The 15,204-nt window shown below is 35.4% G+C and overlaps 2 protein-coding genes across 2 annotated transcripts; both read left to right on the top strand.

Moving 5' to 3' along the window:
* Positions 1–1,621: 1,621 nt before the first annotated feature.
* LOC110761050 (putative laccase-9) lies at positions 1,622–7,795 on the top strand. Its single transcript, XM_021963425.2, has 7 exons — positions 1,622–1,820; positions 1,939–2,090; positions 3,386–3,630; positions 3,796–3,921; positions 5,959–6,547; positions 6,896–7,245; positions 7,524–7,795. The coding sequence occupies exons 1-7, from the start codon at positions 1,719–1,721 to the stop codon at positions 7,655–7,657; spliced, it is 1,698 nt and encodes a 565-aa protein (XP_021819117.1). The 5' UTR covers positions 1,622–1,718; the 3' UTR covers positions 7,658–7,795.
* Positions 7,796–10,111: 2,316 nt separating this feature from the next.
* Positions 10,112–14,700, top strand: LOC110761058 (laccase-15-like). The gene is made up of 7 exons (XM_088246063.1): positions 10,112–10,271; positions 10,461–10,612; positions 11,173–11,417; positions 12,337–12,462; positions 13,243–13,831; positions 14,002–14,357; positions 14,454–14,700. The coding sequence occupies exons 1-7, from the start codon at positions 10,170–10,172 to the stop codon at positions 14,591–14,593; spliced, it is 1,710 nt and encodes a 569-aa protein (XP_088102189.1). The 5' UTR covers positions 10,112–10,169; the 3' UTR covers positions 14,594–14,700.
* Positions 14,701–15,204: the final 504 nt, after the last annotated feature.

Genomic DNA, 15,204 nt, shown 5'->3' with positions numbered 1-15,204 from the left:
AAGATTTTTCCTTGTTCCTATGTCAATTCTCAGTTCCAGACACCAAGTTCTCTATCCAAAACTTAACAGCTGCATGGTTTTAGTTTAATGACAATTATGTTTGAATTTTGGGATCGCTATGGTTTTCGCCTCTAGAACAGGATGATTTGAAGAAAGCCATACATGACAGATAGTAATTATAACTTGAGCTAAGATTGGTGTAACTTCAACTTTCTGTTTCTTTAAAGGCTTGGCATCTTATAACTAGTGGATGGAACATGGCTAACCCGAATCCAATCCACACTTCGGTGAAATCTACTTTGGAGAATACAAGAAAGTCCTACATGAATTAAAATCATAAGTAAAATCTTGTAATTACAATCTATTAAAATAATAAGAAAAATCATGTAATTACAATCTATTAAAATCTCAATTGAATACACCCCCATTAGTGTTTTTTCATGTTGGGTGAGGTTTTTTTTTTTTTTTTTTGGTTTTTTTATTTCTAATCACGTGTCATTAGTGTTACCATAATAACATTTTGTAGTTTATTCAAGAAAGGTTATATGTGATTGTCTTTAATCTTTTGTTATTATTATTGGGACATTTTTTGGTGAATTTTGTTACCCCGGCCGTAAGTTAAAGCATGACTTTATTATAATAAAATTAAATGCAAATCAACCATCATATCCAAAAATTGTCGGCCAATCTAACGCTGGAGAAGTTAATTATTGTGCTTTTCCATGCAATATATATAATTGAGGAAGAAATCAGTGGGAGCCTAATTTAGTTTGGTGATGGTTATAAATTGATAAATCTTCAACATAAACTTTCCTTGAAGGCAAAAGAAGAAAATAAAAAGGCTGGGAATTCATTAATAAGTTTTGGCAGCCAATAACAGTAATAGGATAAGATGAATGCTAGCAACTTTTTTTTAAAATTGGGGTGATACTACGCTATAGAGAAAAATTTCCATGAAACGGAGATAGCAATTCTAACTAATAACGCTATAACACGGGTGATAACACTTCACATAACATAATATTATTGGTCGAAAATAATACTGTTTTGCTATCCCGACTGTTAACTAATGCCATGCCTACGAGTCACGACAATTAAATTGAATTGAGGAGTGTCGTGTAGTCAGTCAGTCTTTTTCTTGAGTTTGGGCAGAGCAGAGAAGGACGTGTGCCGTATTGACCAAAAATTAATGATGGGGCGATCTTATTTCACCAATGCCATGCAGAAGAGAAGAGAGAGAACCGAAAGAGAGAGATAAAGATGGGAAAAACAGAAGTCAAAATAATAGACAGCCGACAGCATATTAAAGGGGTGGACTAGTGAGATGGCGTGCAGAGATGAATTGAGAAGGAGCTTTCCTCTTAAACATATATTCCCAAAGTGCAATGAGTTTTCGAATTATTCGAATCTAAGAATATTGGTTTGTAATCTTTTCTAAATTTGTATCTTGTGTGTAGTGTATAAAGTGGATCAAACCTCCACTATAAATAGGTACGTAAATATTTACCAATTTTATTTTATTTTTAACTTTGGGTAGTTTGGTACGTAAATTTCAAACATGTGGGAGGAAAACTTAGCTACTAATAATAGAAGCAACTTCCCATGAACTCTGTCTATAAATAGGTCTCTACCTGAGACCGAAAACCGCACAACACTTCAAGGGCGACCTGAAGACCACACTAGGAAAAATCGAGATATTTTCTGGCCAGGACCCGGAAATGGAGTTTAAGAAAATGAGTTGGGTCTTTGCTTTTGCAGGGTTTATGTTCTTGGGTGGGATTTGCAAGGCTAATGGACATACCCATTATTATGATTTTGTTGTAAGTGCTTCCTGCATTACACTAACGCCATTTTTACAGCCTTTGAATGTTCATCATCATCCGTTGCTTCGGCTCGATTTTTTCATCATTTTTTGTTTTGTTTTGTGATGTTTTGCAGCTGACAGAATCGAATTTTACAAGGCTTTGCGAAACGAAGAGCATCTTAACTGTGAATGGGACTTTGCCGGGGCCGACCATCACTGTCCGGAAGGGAGACACTGCTTATGTGAATGTCCACAACCAAGGCTCATACGGTCTCACCCTTCATTGGTAAAAACTACCAATCCTACTAGCTCTAGATCTTTTTTTTTTTTTTTTTTTTTTTTGGGCATTGACCAATAGTCCAAGACTGCTTATAACTAGCGTCTGAAGATAAGCTTATTGGTGGAAAGTTATGGATCGCTCGTTGTGTGTTTGAATGGATTGACAATGTCTCCACTTGGAATATTCTCCTCTCCATCTCATGATGGGCTCTCCTGGCCAATTCCAATAGCTTACTTACAGGAAGAGAGATCATGACTCTGTAGCTTTTAGAGAGAAAGAGAAAGAGAAAGAGAAAGAAAGTGAAAGTGTGAATAACTTTATAAAGATTAAAAAAAATAAAAGACCATCATATTTTTCTTATTTAATATATGTGTCTTGTAAGCAACTCTTTTCCTTAACATTGGGTACCTCTTAGAGATATTTAGTCATATACCCATTTTTAGCACTAAAACTATAAATAAACCATACACCATTTAATTTCTATAAACAAACCCAAAAAAATCCAAAACATGATATCTGGAATTTAATTTTGATTATTAAATTACTTTGATGCCCTATTGAGTGTTTTGGGCTTTTTTATGAGGTTTTGGGGTTGGATTTGTTTTAAGAAATCAATGGCAGTTCTGTAATTTAAAAGAAGTTAAAAGTCTTTTTGTTATGTTGTAAATGGATTTTGGGTGTATTTCTAAAGTCCATTTCATATAGGTTTTTTTTTTATAATTTGGGCTCCTATATTGGGTATAATAGTGAATCTACCATTGCCAAGTACTTTAGGAGTTTGAATATCAGACCGCTAGTTTGGAAATCAAAGCTATTTTTCAATGGGTAATGCTAGGCTTACCACATTTTTCATACCACATTCATACCACCTCTCTAATAGAGGTGGAGCCCACCAATACAATGTGGCCCGCCTCTATTAGAGAGGTGGTATGAATGTGGTATGAAAAATGTGATAAGCCTAGCATTTTCCTTTTTCAATAAACTAAACAGCATTAACGTGCATGCTAAGTCTTTAGTCTTTTTCTTTAATAAACACAAAAATAGAACCTTCGATTTTATTTTGACTGCTTCAATTAATTTTCCACCTTAAGAAGAAAAGGAAAATCAAGCTAGCAGACAAACTTTTTAATCTTGTTTAAACAGGGAGGAGGGTTTGAACATGAAACTTCTAGTCTGGAAACACCATTAACGTGCATGCTAAATCTTTAGTCTTTTTCTTGCTTCAATTAATTTTCCACCACGAGAAGAAAAGGGAAATCAAGCTAGCAGACAAACTCTATAATCTTGTTTAATATTTACAGGCATGGAGTGAAGCAGCCACGAAATCCATGGTATGATGGACCAGAGAACATAACGCAGTGCCCTATTCAAGCAGGGTCAAACTTCACTTACTGGATTATCTTCTCCACTGAAGAAGGAACATTATGGTGGCATGCTCATAGCGATTGGACACGTGCCACCGTCTATGGTGCCATCATTATTCTACCTGCTCTCAACACAACTTATCCTTTTACAACACCAGATGCAGAAGAAACACTGGTTCTAGGTATTTTTATTTTAATAAAAATTTATATGTATTAGTTATTAACTGTTTACAAGGACTGCTGGCCATGCCACAACCACAGACATGAAAACAAAAAATGTTACATCGTACTGTGGCGTCATCGAATCTTACTAATTATTTTCCGTTGTCAATCTGGTTCGCTGGCAGGATCCTGGTACAAGGGAGATGTGAATGAAATAATTGAAAATGCCCTCGCAACAGGTGGCGATCCAAACGTTTCAGATGCCTTCACCATCAACGGAGAGCCCGGAGATTTGTTTAAGTGTTCCAATGGTAATTATCTAATCTCATTTAATTATCTTTTGTTATTATATGTGGACGTGAGAAAAGCAATGAAGTGTTTTTCTAAATGGAGTTGACATAAAGGATGACGGTAACATTCCGCGTAAATGAAGAAACTTGTAGGTGTCTATGGAATATCATTATTATTGGAACATGAAAAACGGTATGCTTTTTTGGCTTATGGTGAATGCAAAAAGTAGTAAGCAAGTTCAAACTAGCTGTTTAGTGGTACGTCTTTTCTCGATGTTAGATTTTTCAGATTTAAATCCCATTTAGTAAGGATTGAAATATAACACCAAAGTGTATTAAACCAGTTAAGTAGGACAGTAAGTCCACCCCCTTTGAATTCCATTTAATAAAAATTAAAATATAACACCGACGTATATTAAACCAGTTAAGTAGTACAGTAAGTCCGGGCCCATTTTGATATTTAAGGTGCAACCCTGAGCAAAGATTTTAGTATTGCTTTGGGGATGTTATCAGTTGGAGGTATTGCTTTGGGTATTGCAGTTGGGGCGGGGGCACATGGGGCTGGTAACGTGGTAGGGGTGAGCATAGTTTAAAATATTGATAATATCGACGAAATATCGAGGATATTATCGTTTTTTCGAATCACGGATATTTCGGAACATATCCGTGCACATATCGTATAAATATCAATAATATCGAAAAATATCGATGTCGATAATTTCGCTCACACTTCAGCAATATTTTGTCAAAATATTGCTGTAATATTGATATAATATCAAAAATATCGATGTAATGGAAAAAAAAAAGGAAAAAAAGGAAAAAAAAAAGGGGGAAAAAGGGAGAAAAAAAAAACGAAGGGGATTTGAACCCCTGCCATATATTTATATTGTTTTGTTTTGAATTCTTTTTGTAAGAATCAAATTTTCACATGAGAATGAATCTTTGACCTTTCCTTTTGGGATGGAATCGAGCGGCTCATGGAAAGAATCCGAGACTCAATCTTTAAATGATTTTGCTTATGGACAACGTCAATCAATCTCGAATCCATATGGGTGGCATGTTAATAATTACATGCAAAACTATTTTGGGGATTTATCATTTGATGACTACTCTTCACAATACACTTACTCTACACATAGAGATGATGAAGATAGTGAAAAATTTGAACCTCATAGGAACTTTATGTGGTACTAAGTCACTCATGTATCTTACCATGCAATGTATAAAGTGTAAAATATTATCATTATATATAAATGATTATGGTGTGTTTAATCTTTTTTCATTAATTACTACATATTTTCTACACTCACAATGTTTGCCAGCTCGCTGTATAATCAACTTAAATTAGTTTTCATCATGCAATGCATTTCCTTCTAATTTTTTGTGATAAACTAATAGATAATTGACTAAATAAACATTCTCCAAAGTTTCAATAAAACTTTCCAAGTTTTTCTTACAATTTCCGTGGTTTTTACTCAATTTTTATCGATATCGATAATATCCCGATATTTTCATCAAAATTTCCGTGTTTTTGGACTACCGATATTTCCTATATCAACGATATTTTAGACCTTGGGGGTGAGGGAAGTCGGTGGGGCTCGGGCTTGGTCTTATTTTATTTTTGGTACACATGGCACTCATGTGTTACACATTTCATGAGTCCGTTCATGTCACGCCAACATTTTTAACACAACTTTTAACCTACTTGATGGTGAGTTGTAAAGTGAGACTTAAAATCTCAGTTATGGGATCAAGGTGGGTATAAGTTATGAAGGGCAATATTATATTTGACTATAGTTTAGCAATTATGCATATATAGGTCGTTTGGATAATTGAAATAAAATTTGTAGGAGGCCTCAAAAGGTGTCCCTCAAATAAAATTATTTGTGGAAGATTATATCAACTACAATTATTTTACAAAAGACATTATTATTTCATTCAAACATTACTCTACTATAGTGTTTGATTTATTCATATTTATGAACACTGTTTATTTCTAACAACTAACATACTTTGACATCATTAATTTTCTAACAACTGATTGATTTCCTGTTGCAGCAACAACATACCGTTGGGTGGTTAATTATGGCAAGACGTATCTTCTCCGCTTAATCAATGCGGTGTTGAACGAAGAAATGTTCTTCGCCATTGCCAACCACAACCTCACAGTGGTAGCTCAAGACGGTGCATACCTAAAACCTATAACCACCTCCTACCTCATGATAACTCCAGGCCAAACCATGGACATTTTGGTAGTTGCAAACCAGTCTCCCAGCTCCTATCACGTAGCTTCCGGTCCTTTTGTTGATGGGGATGTTGCATTCAATAAGAACGGCAACACCACTGCTATTCTTCAATACAACGGCAGCACCACCCCCTCAACCATTCCCACTCCGACTCTTCCCAATCCCACCGACGGAACGGCTGCCTCAAACTTTACTATGCAAGTGAGGGCCTTGGCAAGCAAAGACTACCCCATTAGTGTCCCGTTAAACATCACACACACGCTCTTCATCTCTGTTTCCGTAAATGAAAGAATTTGTCCCAATTCATCTTGTGATGGGCCAAATGATAATGCACTTGCTGCAAGCTTAAACAACATCAGTTTTGTGACTCCATCGATTGATATACTGCAAGCCTATTACGGGTACGTAACGTAATTTGATTAGTTCATGAGAGTTTTCTATGAAGAAATATAAGGTTTCCCAAGTAAACACCTCACCCCAGTCCATCTCAGCCAATCCCGTATTTCTACATCCTAGTAGTTCCTTCACTGAAGGGTAAAATGGTAACTGAGCCAAAAGCGTGCGTTTTACTTGTTTTTAAATACAAATAATAGTTTAAATTGATATACTCTCTCGTACTCAAATGCAAGAGGGTCACTGGCTTGCCTAATCCACGTCTGATTACTTGTTCATTTTTTTGCAAAACTAGAACTTTGTTTTTTTTAATTAAAAAAAGATCTAACTTAAATGACCTTATTGCCTATGTACAGGAAAATTTATGGAGTTTACTCGGCTAATTTCCCACACAAACCTTATATTTTCAACTTCACGGGACACGTGCGAAACGACACAATATATCCTAATTTTGGGACGAAGGTGAGGATGATTGAATATGGTGAAGAAGTTGAGATAATCTATCAAGGGACCAACATGATTGCCGCTGAGAACCATCCGATGCATCTCCATGGTTTCAGCTTCTATTTGGTTGGAACTGGTACTGGGAATTTCGACCCTAATCAGGCCCCTAAGACCTACAATTTGGTTGATCCACCAGAAGTAAACACCATTGGTGTACCAAAGAATGGATGGGCAACCGTTAGATTTAAGGCTGATAATCCTGGTAAGTTCTACTTCTATAGCCACCTAATTAATGTACTTGTCATGTCATTGAGTTCATAGATAAGTGATAAGAGCATTTATTTACAAATAAGTGGTGTCAGGTTTGAACCCGAATGACACCGCTCTCCTCTCCTTTCCAAACTCTGACAAATAATAATAATAACATACATCTCACATGCCACATGTACGATGTATGTAATTAGGCAAATTAATTAAGAGCAACCATATGGAGCTACGTTAACAAACTATTTAAATGAATTATTTGATGATTATTTTCAGGAGTATGGTTTATGCACTGCCATTTGGAAAGGCACGCCAGCTGGGGAATGGCCACTGTACTCATTGTGACAAATGGAAACACCAATGAAACCAGCATGCTCCCAGCACCCGCTTATATGCCTCCTTGTACTTAATAAAGTTTGTAATTCACTTTCTCTTTCATGGATCTCAGTTTGTATATTTATACTGAGACTTTGATTTTATTAAGAATAATTGTATCTTTAATGTTTGATTATCTTTTTTAAGTGAATATATTATTGGGGGCTTCTTTTTATAGTGACTCAACTACATAAAAGATTCTTTTCAATATATTACTTACCTCGATTTCAAAGCAAGCGTAAGATATGCCTCACCGTTGCCACAGTCAATTATAATAGGGACGCTAATTTTTGGAATTTTTCAAAAATTACTATTTTCGGAATAAGGACGCTAATTTTTTAATATCACTTCAAGATTAAGCTGACCCCAAACAAAATCTGAACAATATTTACATTCAAATGACACAAAAGTCACAGTTCAAGATTTTAACTTGTCCAAAATTGAGAATTAAAATACAAACCACAACAATTAACATAGATAACATCCATAACAAAACTTGAAGTTACAACTGCAGTGATTTTCCTTTACATAAAAAATGACATAAATATTTGTTGATAAAATATTATTTTGCATCCAATAAGTGACTGGTCAATTTTAAATATGCTAATTAGTGAGATATCTCCTGAAGTTGCGCTAAATTGTAAGGCCTTGGAATAAAAGCCCAGCCGCACATGTTTTAATCAGAACCTAGAGGCCTATGTCACATCAAAATCAGTTATTAAAGCAATTAGTAATTGGATGACAAATTAAACCTCTGGCTTCAACAAAGCCACAGCTAACAATTTGCGGTTTGTCAAGCCTTAAAAAGCCACACGCTTCCTTGTGATTGTTATCTCAATAGCTCAAACCCTTGACAGATTTGTCAAGGGCGGCTTTGAAAATTAAATCAAATTTGGACTTTTCTAGAACACGGTGAGTGAGTCCCAGAGCCAGAGTCCAATTGAAAAGAGATTACTAATTAACTGCACTAATTAAGGTTATGAATTATCTACCCCAACATGTTCGTCTACGTGGCAACTGAAATGCTATTTGACTTGTTATGTTCACTAGAAAAGCGATGGATGAGTATTATATTGGATTGCCTCAAGATTGTCTGTTACATGAATCAAACCCAAATGCATATAAGGGTAGAAAGAGAATTTGGCCCACGATGCCCTTAATTTTATTCAGGACGCTCTTAGAATATACTATTTATATTTTGTTTGATGAAGATACATTCCTTGGTACAATCAAAGTTAATAATTGCCCAAGCGGTGGCTGCTGCTACAGCCTTTAAGTTCAAAGCAGTACAGGAGTCGAGCGATCAAGGAATTTGAACCGCGTGTTGACTAATTCAATTAATTGTTTTAATAGGTCCACCACTGGGTACGATGCGGTGATGTTTCTACCTAATGAGTAGGGAAGATGTATTCAATTGTACGGACACTGGTACGATGTGTTGATGTTGCTACCTAATGAGTATGGAAGATGTATTGAAATGCATGTACGAAAATGATAAAACCTTTGGCCGGGATAGGTAAGGGAAGATGTTGCCACCTAATGATTAGTAGGCATGATGTAACCCAAAATGGGTATAGGTTCTATCAGTAGTACGTAGATAAATATTCTTCTAGAGAACCCCACCGGCAAGAGAAACTTTATTAGTCAAACGAGAATGAAACGTGAGGAGGGGGGCGTCGGATAAACTTGATGCCCAAATTTACTTTAACCAAAGGTGTATATATCCTCGCCACTCTTCTTAATACTTGACATGCATTCATAGATATAACTATAGTTAACTTTTTACTTTGTATTTATGGAATCATAATTATGTATATAGACACGTGTCAAGTGTTCAGAAGGACGGTGAGTATACACCTTGAGTTAAAGTTGTGAGCAAAAATGCTCTCCTAAAAAATAATTTCCAAGAGGCTAGATGGGAGGATAAAAAATCATACTAAGAACTCAAACTTTGTTTCATTGTTTTAAGGATGAATATATTATTCATGTGGTATTTCTTGGTGATTGAGATACCACACCCCTTGTTGATACTATCATTTGGGTTCCAAAACTTCAAAAGCTATCGGAGGAAGAAGAATTAGTGGTTTTGGGGAGGAGCACACGGAGTGTATAATTCTATTTTCTTAAAGTTTTTCTGTTTTCAAATAAATAAATTGAAGTGTCAATTTCTTAGTTTGTCGAATGCATGTTGTCATACATAAGGAACGATTAAATACAATATCTGCCCTTTTGTTTGTCGAATGCATGAACAATTATCTGAAATTGTCACCAACCTGGCATGGCGCAGTGGAAAACCAAGAGATTCTACCGATGCTTCGTTTTTCATACGTCTTTTTCTTTTTGACCAAATTTTTTTACAACTTTTTCGTAGTTAGGTACGTAATTGAAATCTAATCATATGGGAGGAAATCGCTGTTAAGACATTCTCGTGTTCTATAAATAGCTCTTGAGCTGAGACCAAAACCGCACAACACCACTCAAGGGTGACCTGAAGGACACAGCCACATAGCTATAGGGAAATCAATATTTTCTGGCAAAAACCTGGAAATGGAGTTTAACAAAATGAGTTGGGTTTTAGCTTTTCTAGGGTTTATGTTCCTGGGTGGGATTTGCAAGGCTGATGGTGCTACCCATTTTTATGATTTTGTTGTAAGTGCTTGCTACATTACACTAATACCATTTTGATAGCCCTTGCATGCTCATAATCATCGGCTTCTTCGGCTCGAATTTTTCAAATTTTTTTGTTTTTTTAGTGAATAATGTGCTTAGATGTTTTTATGAGTATTTCAGTAGAATTGTGTAATAAAATGTTGGTGTTCGTTTTGTGATATTTTGCAGCTAAAAGAAACAAATTTTACAAGGCTTTGCAGCACAAAGAGCATCCTAACTGTGAATGGCAGTTTGCCGGGGCCGACCATCACTGTTCAGAAAGGAGATACTGCTTTTGTCAATGTCCACAACCAAGGATTGTACGGTCTCACAATGCATTGGTAACAACCTAGCAGCCCCATTATCATAGCTCTAGTTCTAGATCAGAATGCTTTTTTTTTTTTTAAAACTCACTACTAGAGAAAAGCTAATAGATGACGAATAAAACCCGTCGAGGTTAGCAGTGCCGGATTTTTTTTATTTTTTTTATTTCTGACATTGACAAGTTTGAAAAAAAGCTTTGGAAGATACTGACCAAAAAAGAAGGAAAAAAGAATATAAGCTTTGGTGAAAAATTATGGATCGTTGATGGCTAGGCTAGGCGTGAAAGTGAGTGCATGGCGTGAAAGTGAGAGAGAGAGAGAGAGAAAATAGTAAATTTTGAGTGCATGGAGTGAAAGTGAAACTGTGAATAAGATCTGGAAAAAAACAAACAAACAAGGCGAGAGGAAGCTCCATGTTGTATCTATTCTTGTGCATCCTGAATGGAACTTTCCTCTGGCTCTTTAATCTTTTCTTTAATAAACACAAAAATAAAACCTTCCATTTTGTTTTCATTGCTTCATAATGTAAAACCATGAAAAGAAAAGACAAACCCTTTTATCTTGTTTAATATTTACAGGCATGGAGTGAAGCAACCAAGAAATCCATGGTCAGATGGACCTGAGAACATAACTCAGTGCCCTATTCCAGTAGGAACAAACTTTACGTATGAGATTAACTTCTCAACTGAGGAAGGAACTTTATGGTGGCATGCTCATAGTGATTGGACACGCGCCACTGTCTACGGTGCCATCATTATTCTACCGGCTGACAACACCACTTATCCATTTGCAACACCAGATGCACAAGAAACACTTATTCTAGGTATTTTTATTTATATAAAAATTTATAATTATACGTATTGGTTATTTAACTGTATTTATTTAATTAGTTATTAACTATTTACAAGGACTAGTCAACGAATCCACAATTCAATGGTAAGAGTAATTGCATGCAGATCAATGGTCTCATATTTGAACCCTATTAGTACCTCCCCCACCCCATCGCAAACTTTGACCAAACAAATAAGGGCTAAATACTTATTCGGTCAATGGGCTTTATACGAAAATTCAATTTGGTCAATTAGAAAAAATTTAGCCAAATTGATCACCATGTTTCCTAAAGTTTACAATTTGTAGACATTCTATTTTTTAGGAAGCACCTTTTAGTCTTCTCCTTTTAACTCAACGAGTTAGGGTCTATATATTGTGCTATTAGGGTTTAATGATTGGGGGAAATTGAACAACTTACTAATATATTTTGGTGCTCTATCACCTTGATTACGTCTCCTTACCATCCAAAGTCACAATACAGTTCTTAATATAGCATCCAAACCGGGCCTTATACCTCACAATTTCAATTTCAACCCAAGATTTCTCCCAATTTGTTAAACCCTAATAGCACAATATCCCCTAACTCATTGAGTTTAGAGGAAGAAGACTGAACAAGGGTTCCTAAAAAAATAAAAATAAAAACCGCACTTAACGAAATGTCTAAAAATTTGGCTAAACTTTTTCCTCAATGACCAAATTGAATTTTTGTGTAAAACTCAATGACTAGAAAGGTATTTAACCCAAAAAAGAAAGAACTAATTATAACGACTGCGGGTCATTATTTTTTGTGTTATGTTATATATGCAGAATTAAAAGTTTGAAGTTTGAAGTAAAAACACAAAAAAATTACATCGTACAGTTGCACCATTGGATCTTAATAATTATATTCCTTTTTCATCTGGTTGCTGCAGGATCCTGGTTCAAGGGAGATGTGATGGAAATTATTGAAGACGCCCTTGCAACAGGTGGCGAACCAAACATTTCTGATGCCTTCACAATCAATGGACAGCCCGGAGATTTGTATACTTGTTCTAACGGTAATTATAATCAAAGATCTAACCTAATCTACTTTAATAATCTAATCCCATTTGTATTTTTATATAAAAGTGAGAAAGCAATGATGGTACGTAACATCCCGCGTAAATGATTAAGACTTCTACGTGTCTATGGAATATAATATAACATGCAAAGGATATAGCTTTTCTGACTTGTGGTGATTAGTTAGGAAAACGTAGTAATCAATTTAAAACTAGCTTTTTATTTAGTGATATTTATCTTCCAAATGTTATAAAATGTCTCAAATTTGAATATGAATCCCTAAATGATTAAATAAATAAATAATTAAAACTTCAAGAAAATGATTCATCGCTATTTTACTTCTTCATAAAATAAAAAAAATTGCATGCTATTTTATTTAGTAGCTGTCGTCTATTAAAATTTGAACTCATAATTTCCTCTTATAATGTGAAGACTGAATGCCAATGAACCAAATGATCCAGTTGTGCTTTGGTGCTTTTTTTATTATTTTTATTTTTTATTATTTATTTTTTTATTATCAACTACAATTATTTTACAATGAGACATTATTATTTCATCGAAAATCAATAAGTAATAGAGGAAAATATCGCGTAAAATATACAAACATTTACTTTACTCTAAATATAGAGTTTGATTCACTATGAACACCGTTTATTTCTACCAACTAGCATACTTTCACATCATTAATTTGCTGCATAATTTTTGTTCAGTAACTAAAGTTCAGAAAAGGTTTTTTTATACAAACTCTGTAATAATAATTAATTGATTTAATGGTGCAGAAACAACATATCGTTGGTTGGTTGATTCTGGCAATACCTATCTTCTCCGTGTAATCAACGCGGTGATGAACGAAGAACAGTTTTTCGCCATCGTCGACCACAACCTGAGAGTGGTAGCTCAAGATGCTGCATACATAAAACCTATAACCACCCCTTACATCATGATAACTCCAGGCCAAACAATGGACATTTTAGTCACTGCAAACCAGCCTCCCAGCCACTATTACATCGCTTCTACTTCTTTTGTTGACGGGAATGTTACATTCAACAACAGTACCACCACTGCAATTCTTCAATACAACGGCAACTACAGCACCCCCTCAACCACTCCCTTTCCGACTCTTCCAGATCACGATGACGACACAGCTGCTGAAAACTTCACTAAGCAAGTGAGGGCCTTGGCAAGCGAAGACCACCCTATTAGTGTCCCCTTAAACATCTCAACGTCGATGTACATCGCTGTTTCAATAAATGAAAGGATTTGTGCAAATTCTTCTTGTGCTGGGCCAGATGGAAATGCGCTTTCTGCAAGCTTAAACAACATCAGTTTTCAGACTCCATCTATTAGTGTACTGCAAGCATATTATGGGTACCTATCATGTTTTTCTTCCACAATTTATGTCGAGGCTCCATCTATTAGCATATGCATATTTGCATGTTTTTTGCATCAAACAGTACATGCTATAAAATTATAGTATTATAGTTCATGAAGTTTCTATGTATAAATATAAGGTTTACCAACTTAATGTCTATGTGCAGGGGAAATACCAATGGAGTGTACGCAACTAATTTCCCAGACATACCACCTTATTTTTATAACTTCACGGGAGACTTCGCAAACAACACACTATATCCAAGCTTTGGGACGAGGGTGAGGATGATCAACTATGGTGAAGGAGTTGAGATAGTCTTCCAAGGGACCAGCGTTATTGCAGCTGAGAATCATCCAATGCATCTCCATGGTTTCAGCTTCTATTTGGTTGGAACTGGTTCTGGGAATTTCAACAGTACGACGTCGCCTACAACCTACAATTTGGTTGATCCACCAGTAGTAAACACCATTGGAGTGCCAAAGAATGGATGGGCAGCCATCAGATTTGTAGCTGATAATCCTGGTAAGTCTTAATATCAAATGCACATTAAATTAATTAAGGAGCAACCATAAAGCTAGGTTAACTAATGAAATGAATTATTTGATAATGATTTTTCAGGAGTATGGTTTATGCACTGTCACTTGGAAAGGCATTCCAGCTGGGGAATGGACACTGTACTCATTGTGAGGAATGGAAATACCAGTGAAAGCACGATTCGTGGACCACCTGCTTATATGCCTCCTTGTTCCAACTCTTAAATTTAGAAATTTACTTTCTATTCCATCAATCTCAATTTATATATTTACATCTAGCGACTCGAATAATTGTATCATCCAAGTTTGTTGCTATTTTATTTTGTCTACTTCACATCTTTTTGTTTGTTGATTTGCATCCTTTGAAGGAAAATTGGAAACAAGTTGAAAAAATTAAATATATATCTTATGCATCTTTTGCTCCTAACTCAAATCTTAAATTTCAAATTTTGTATTTCCTCCACTGAATATCCTACAGACATTGAACGATGCCATATAAAGAATCAGTCAGCAAACACACATCTCATCTCAGTCAAATCCTAGGCACTCAGAATGATCTATGAAGCTATGCATCCCCAGTACTAGCAATAACTAAAGTGAAGCATGTGTATGCAAGAGATTAACATGCGAGAATAATATGAGGAAATACTTTTCCAATCTAAACTAAAGAGCAGATTAACAAGAAGCATGAACGCACAAAGATGATAACCAAGAAACCCACTACTCGGTAAAAATTGGGAGTCATATATCAACAAACTATGCAATCCCCTATGTCAAATGGAGATTCATACAAAAGCAACCCATTTGAGCTTGGATTTTCTAAGATTAAACTAGGA

This window comes from Prunus avium, chromosome 8 (assembly GCF_965620075.1).
Source record: "Prunus avium chromosome 8, drPruAviu1.hap1.1, whole genome shotgun sequence".
NCBI classification, from domain to species: Eukaryota; Viridiplantae; Streptophyta; class Magnoliopsida; order Rosales; family Rosaceae; genus Prunus; species Prunus avium.
Note: the sequence above shows the minus strand (reverse complement) of the source record. Positions and strands in the feature narration are given on the sequence as shown.

Excerpts from the sequence above, each read along its gene's own strand:
- LOC110761050 (XM_021963425.2), top strand. The coding sequence starts at position 1,719 with ATGGAGTTTAAGAAAATGAGTTGGGTCTTTGCTTTTGCAGGGTTTATG. Across the intron at positions 1,821-1,938 it reads CCCATTATTATGATTTTGTT|CTGACAGAATCGAATTTTAC; the intron begins GTAAGTGCTTCC and ends GATGTTTTGCAG. Across the intron at positions 3,631-3,795 it reads AGAAGAAACACTGGTTCTAG|GATCCTGGTACAAGGGAGAT; the intron begins GTATTTTTATTT and ends GTTCGCTGGCAG.
- LOC110761058 (XM_088246063.1), top strand. The coding sequence starts at position 10,170 with ATGGAGTTTAACAAAATGAGTTGGGTTTTAGCTTTTCTAGGGTTTATG. Across the intron at positions 12,463-13,242 it reads TTTGTATACTTGTTCTAACG|AAACAACATATCGTTGGTTG; the intron begins GTAATTATAATC and ends TTAATGGTGCAG. Across the intron at positions 13,832-14,001 it reads GTACTGCAAGCATATTATGG|GGGAAATACCAATGGAGTGT; the intron begins GTACCTATCATG and ends GTCTATGTGCAG.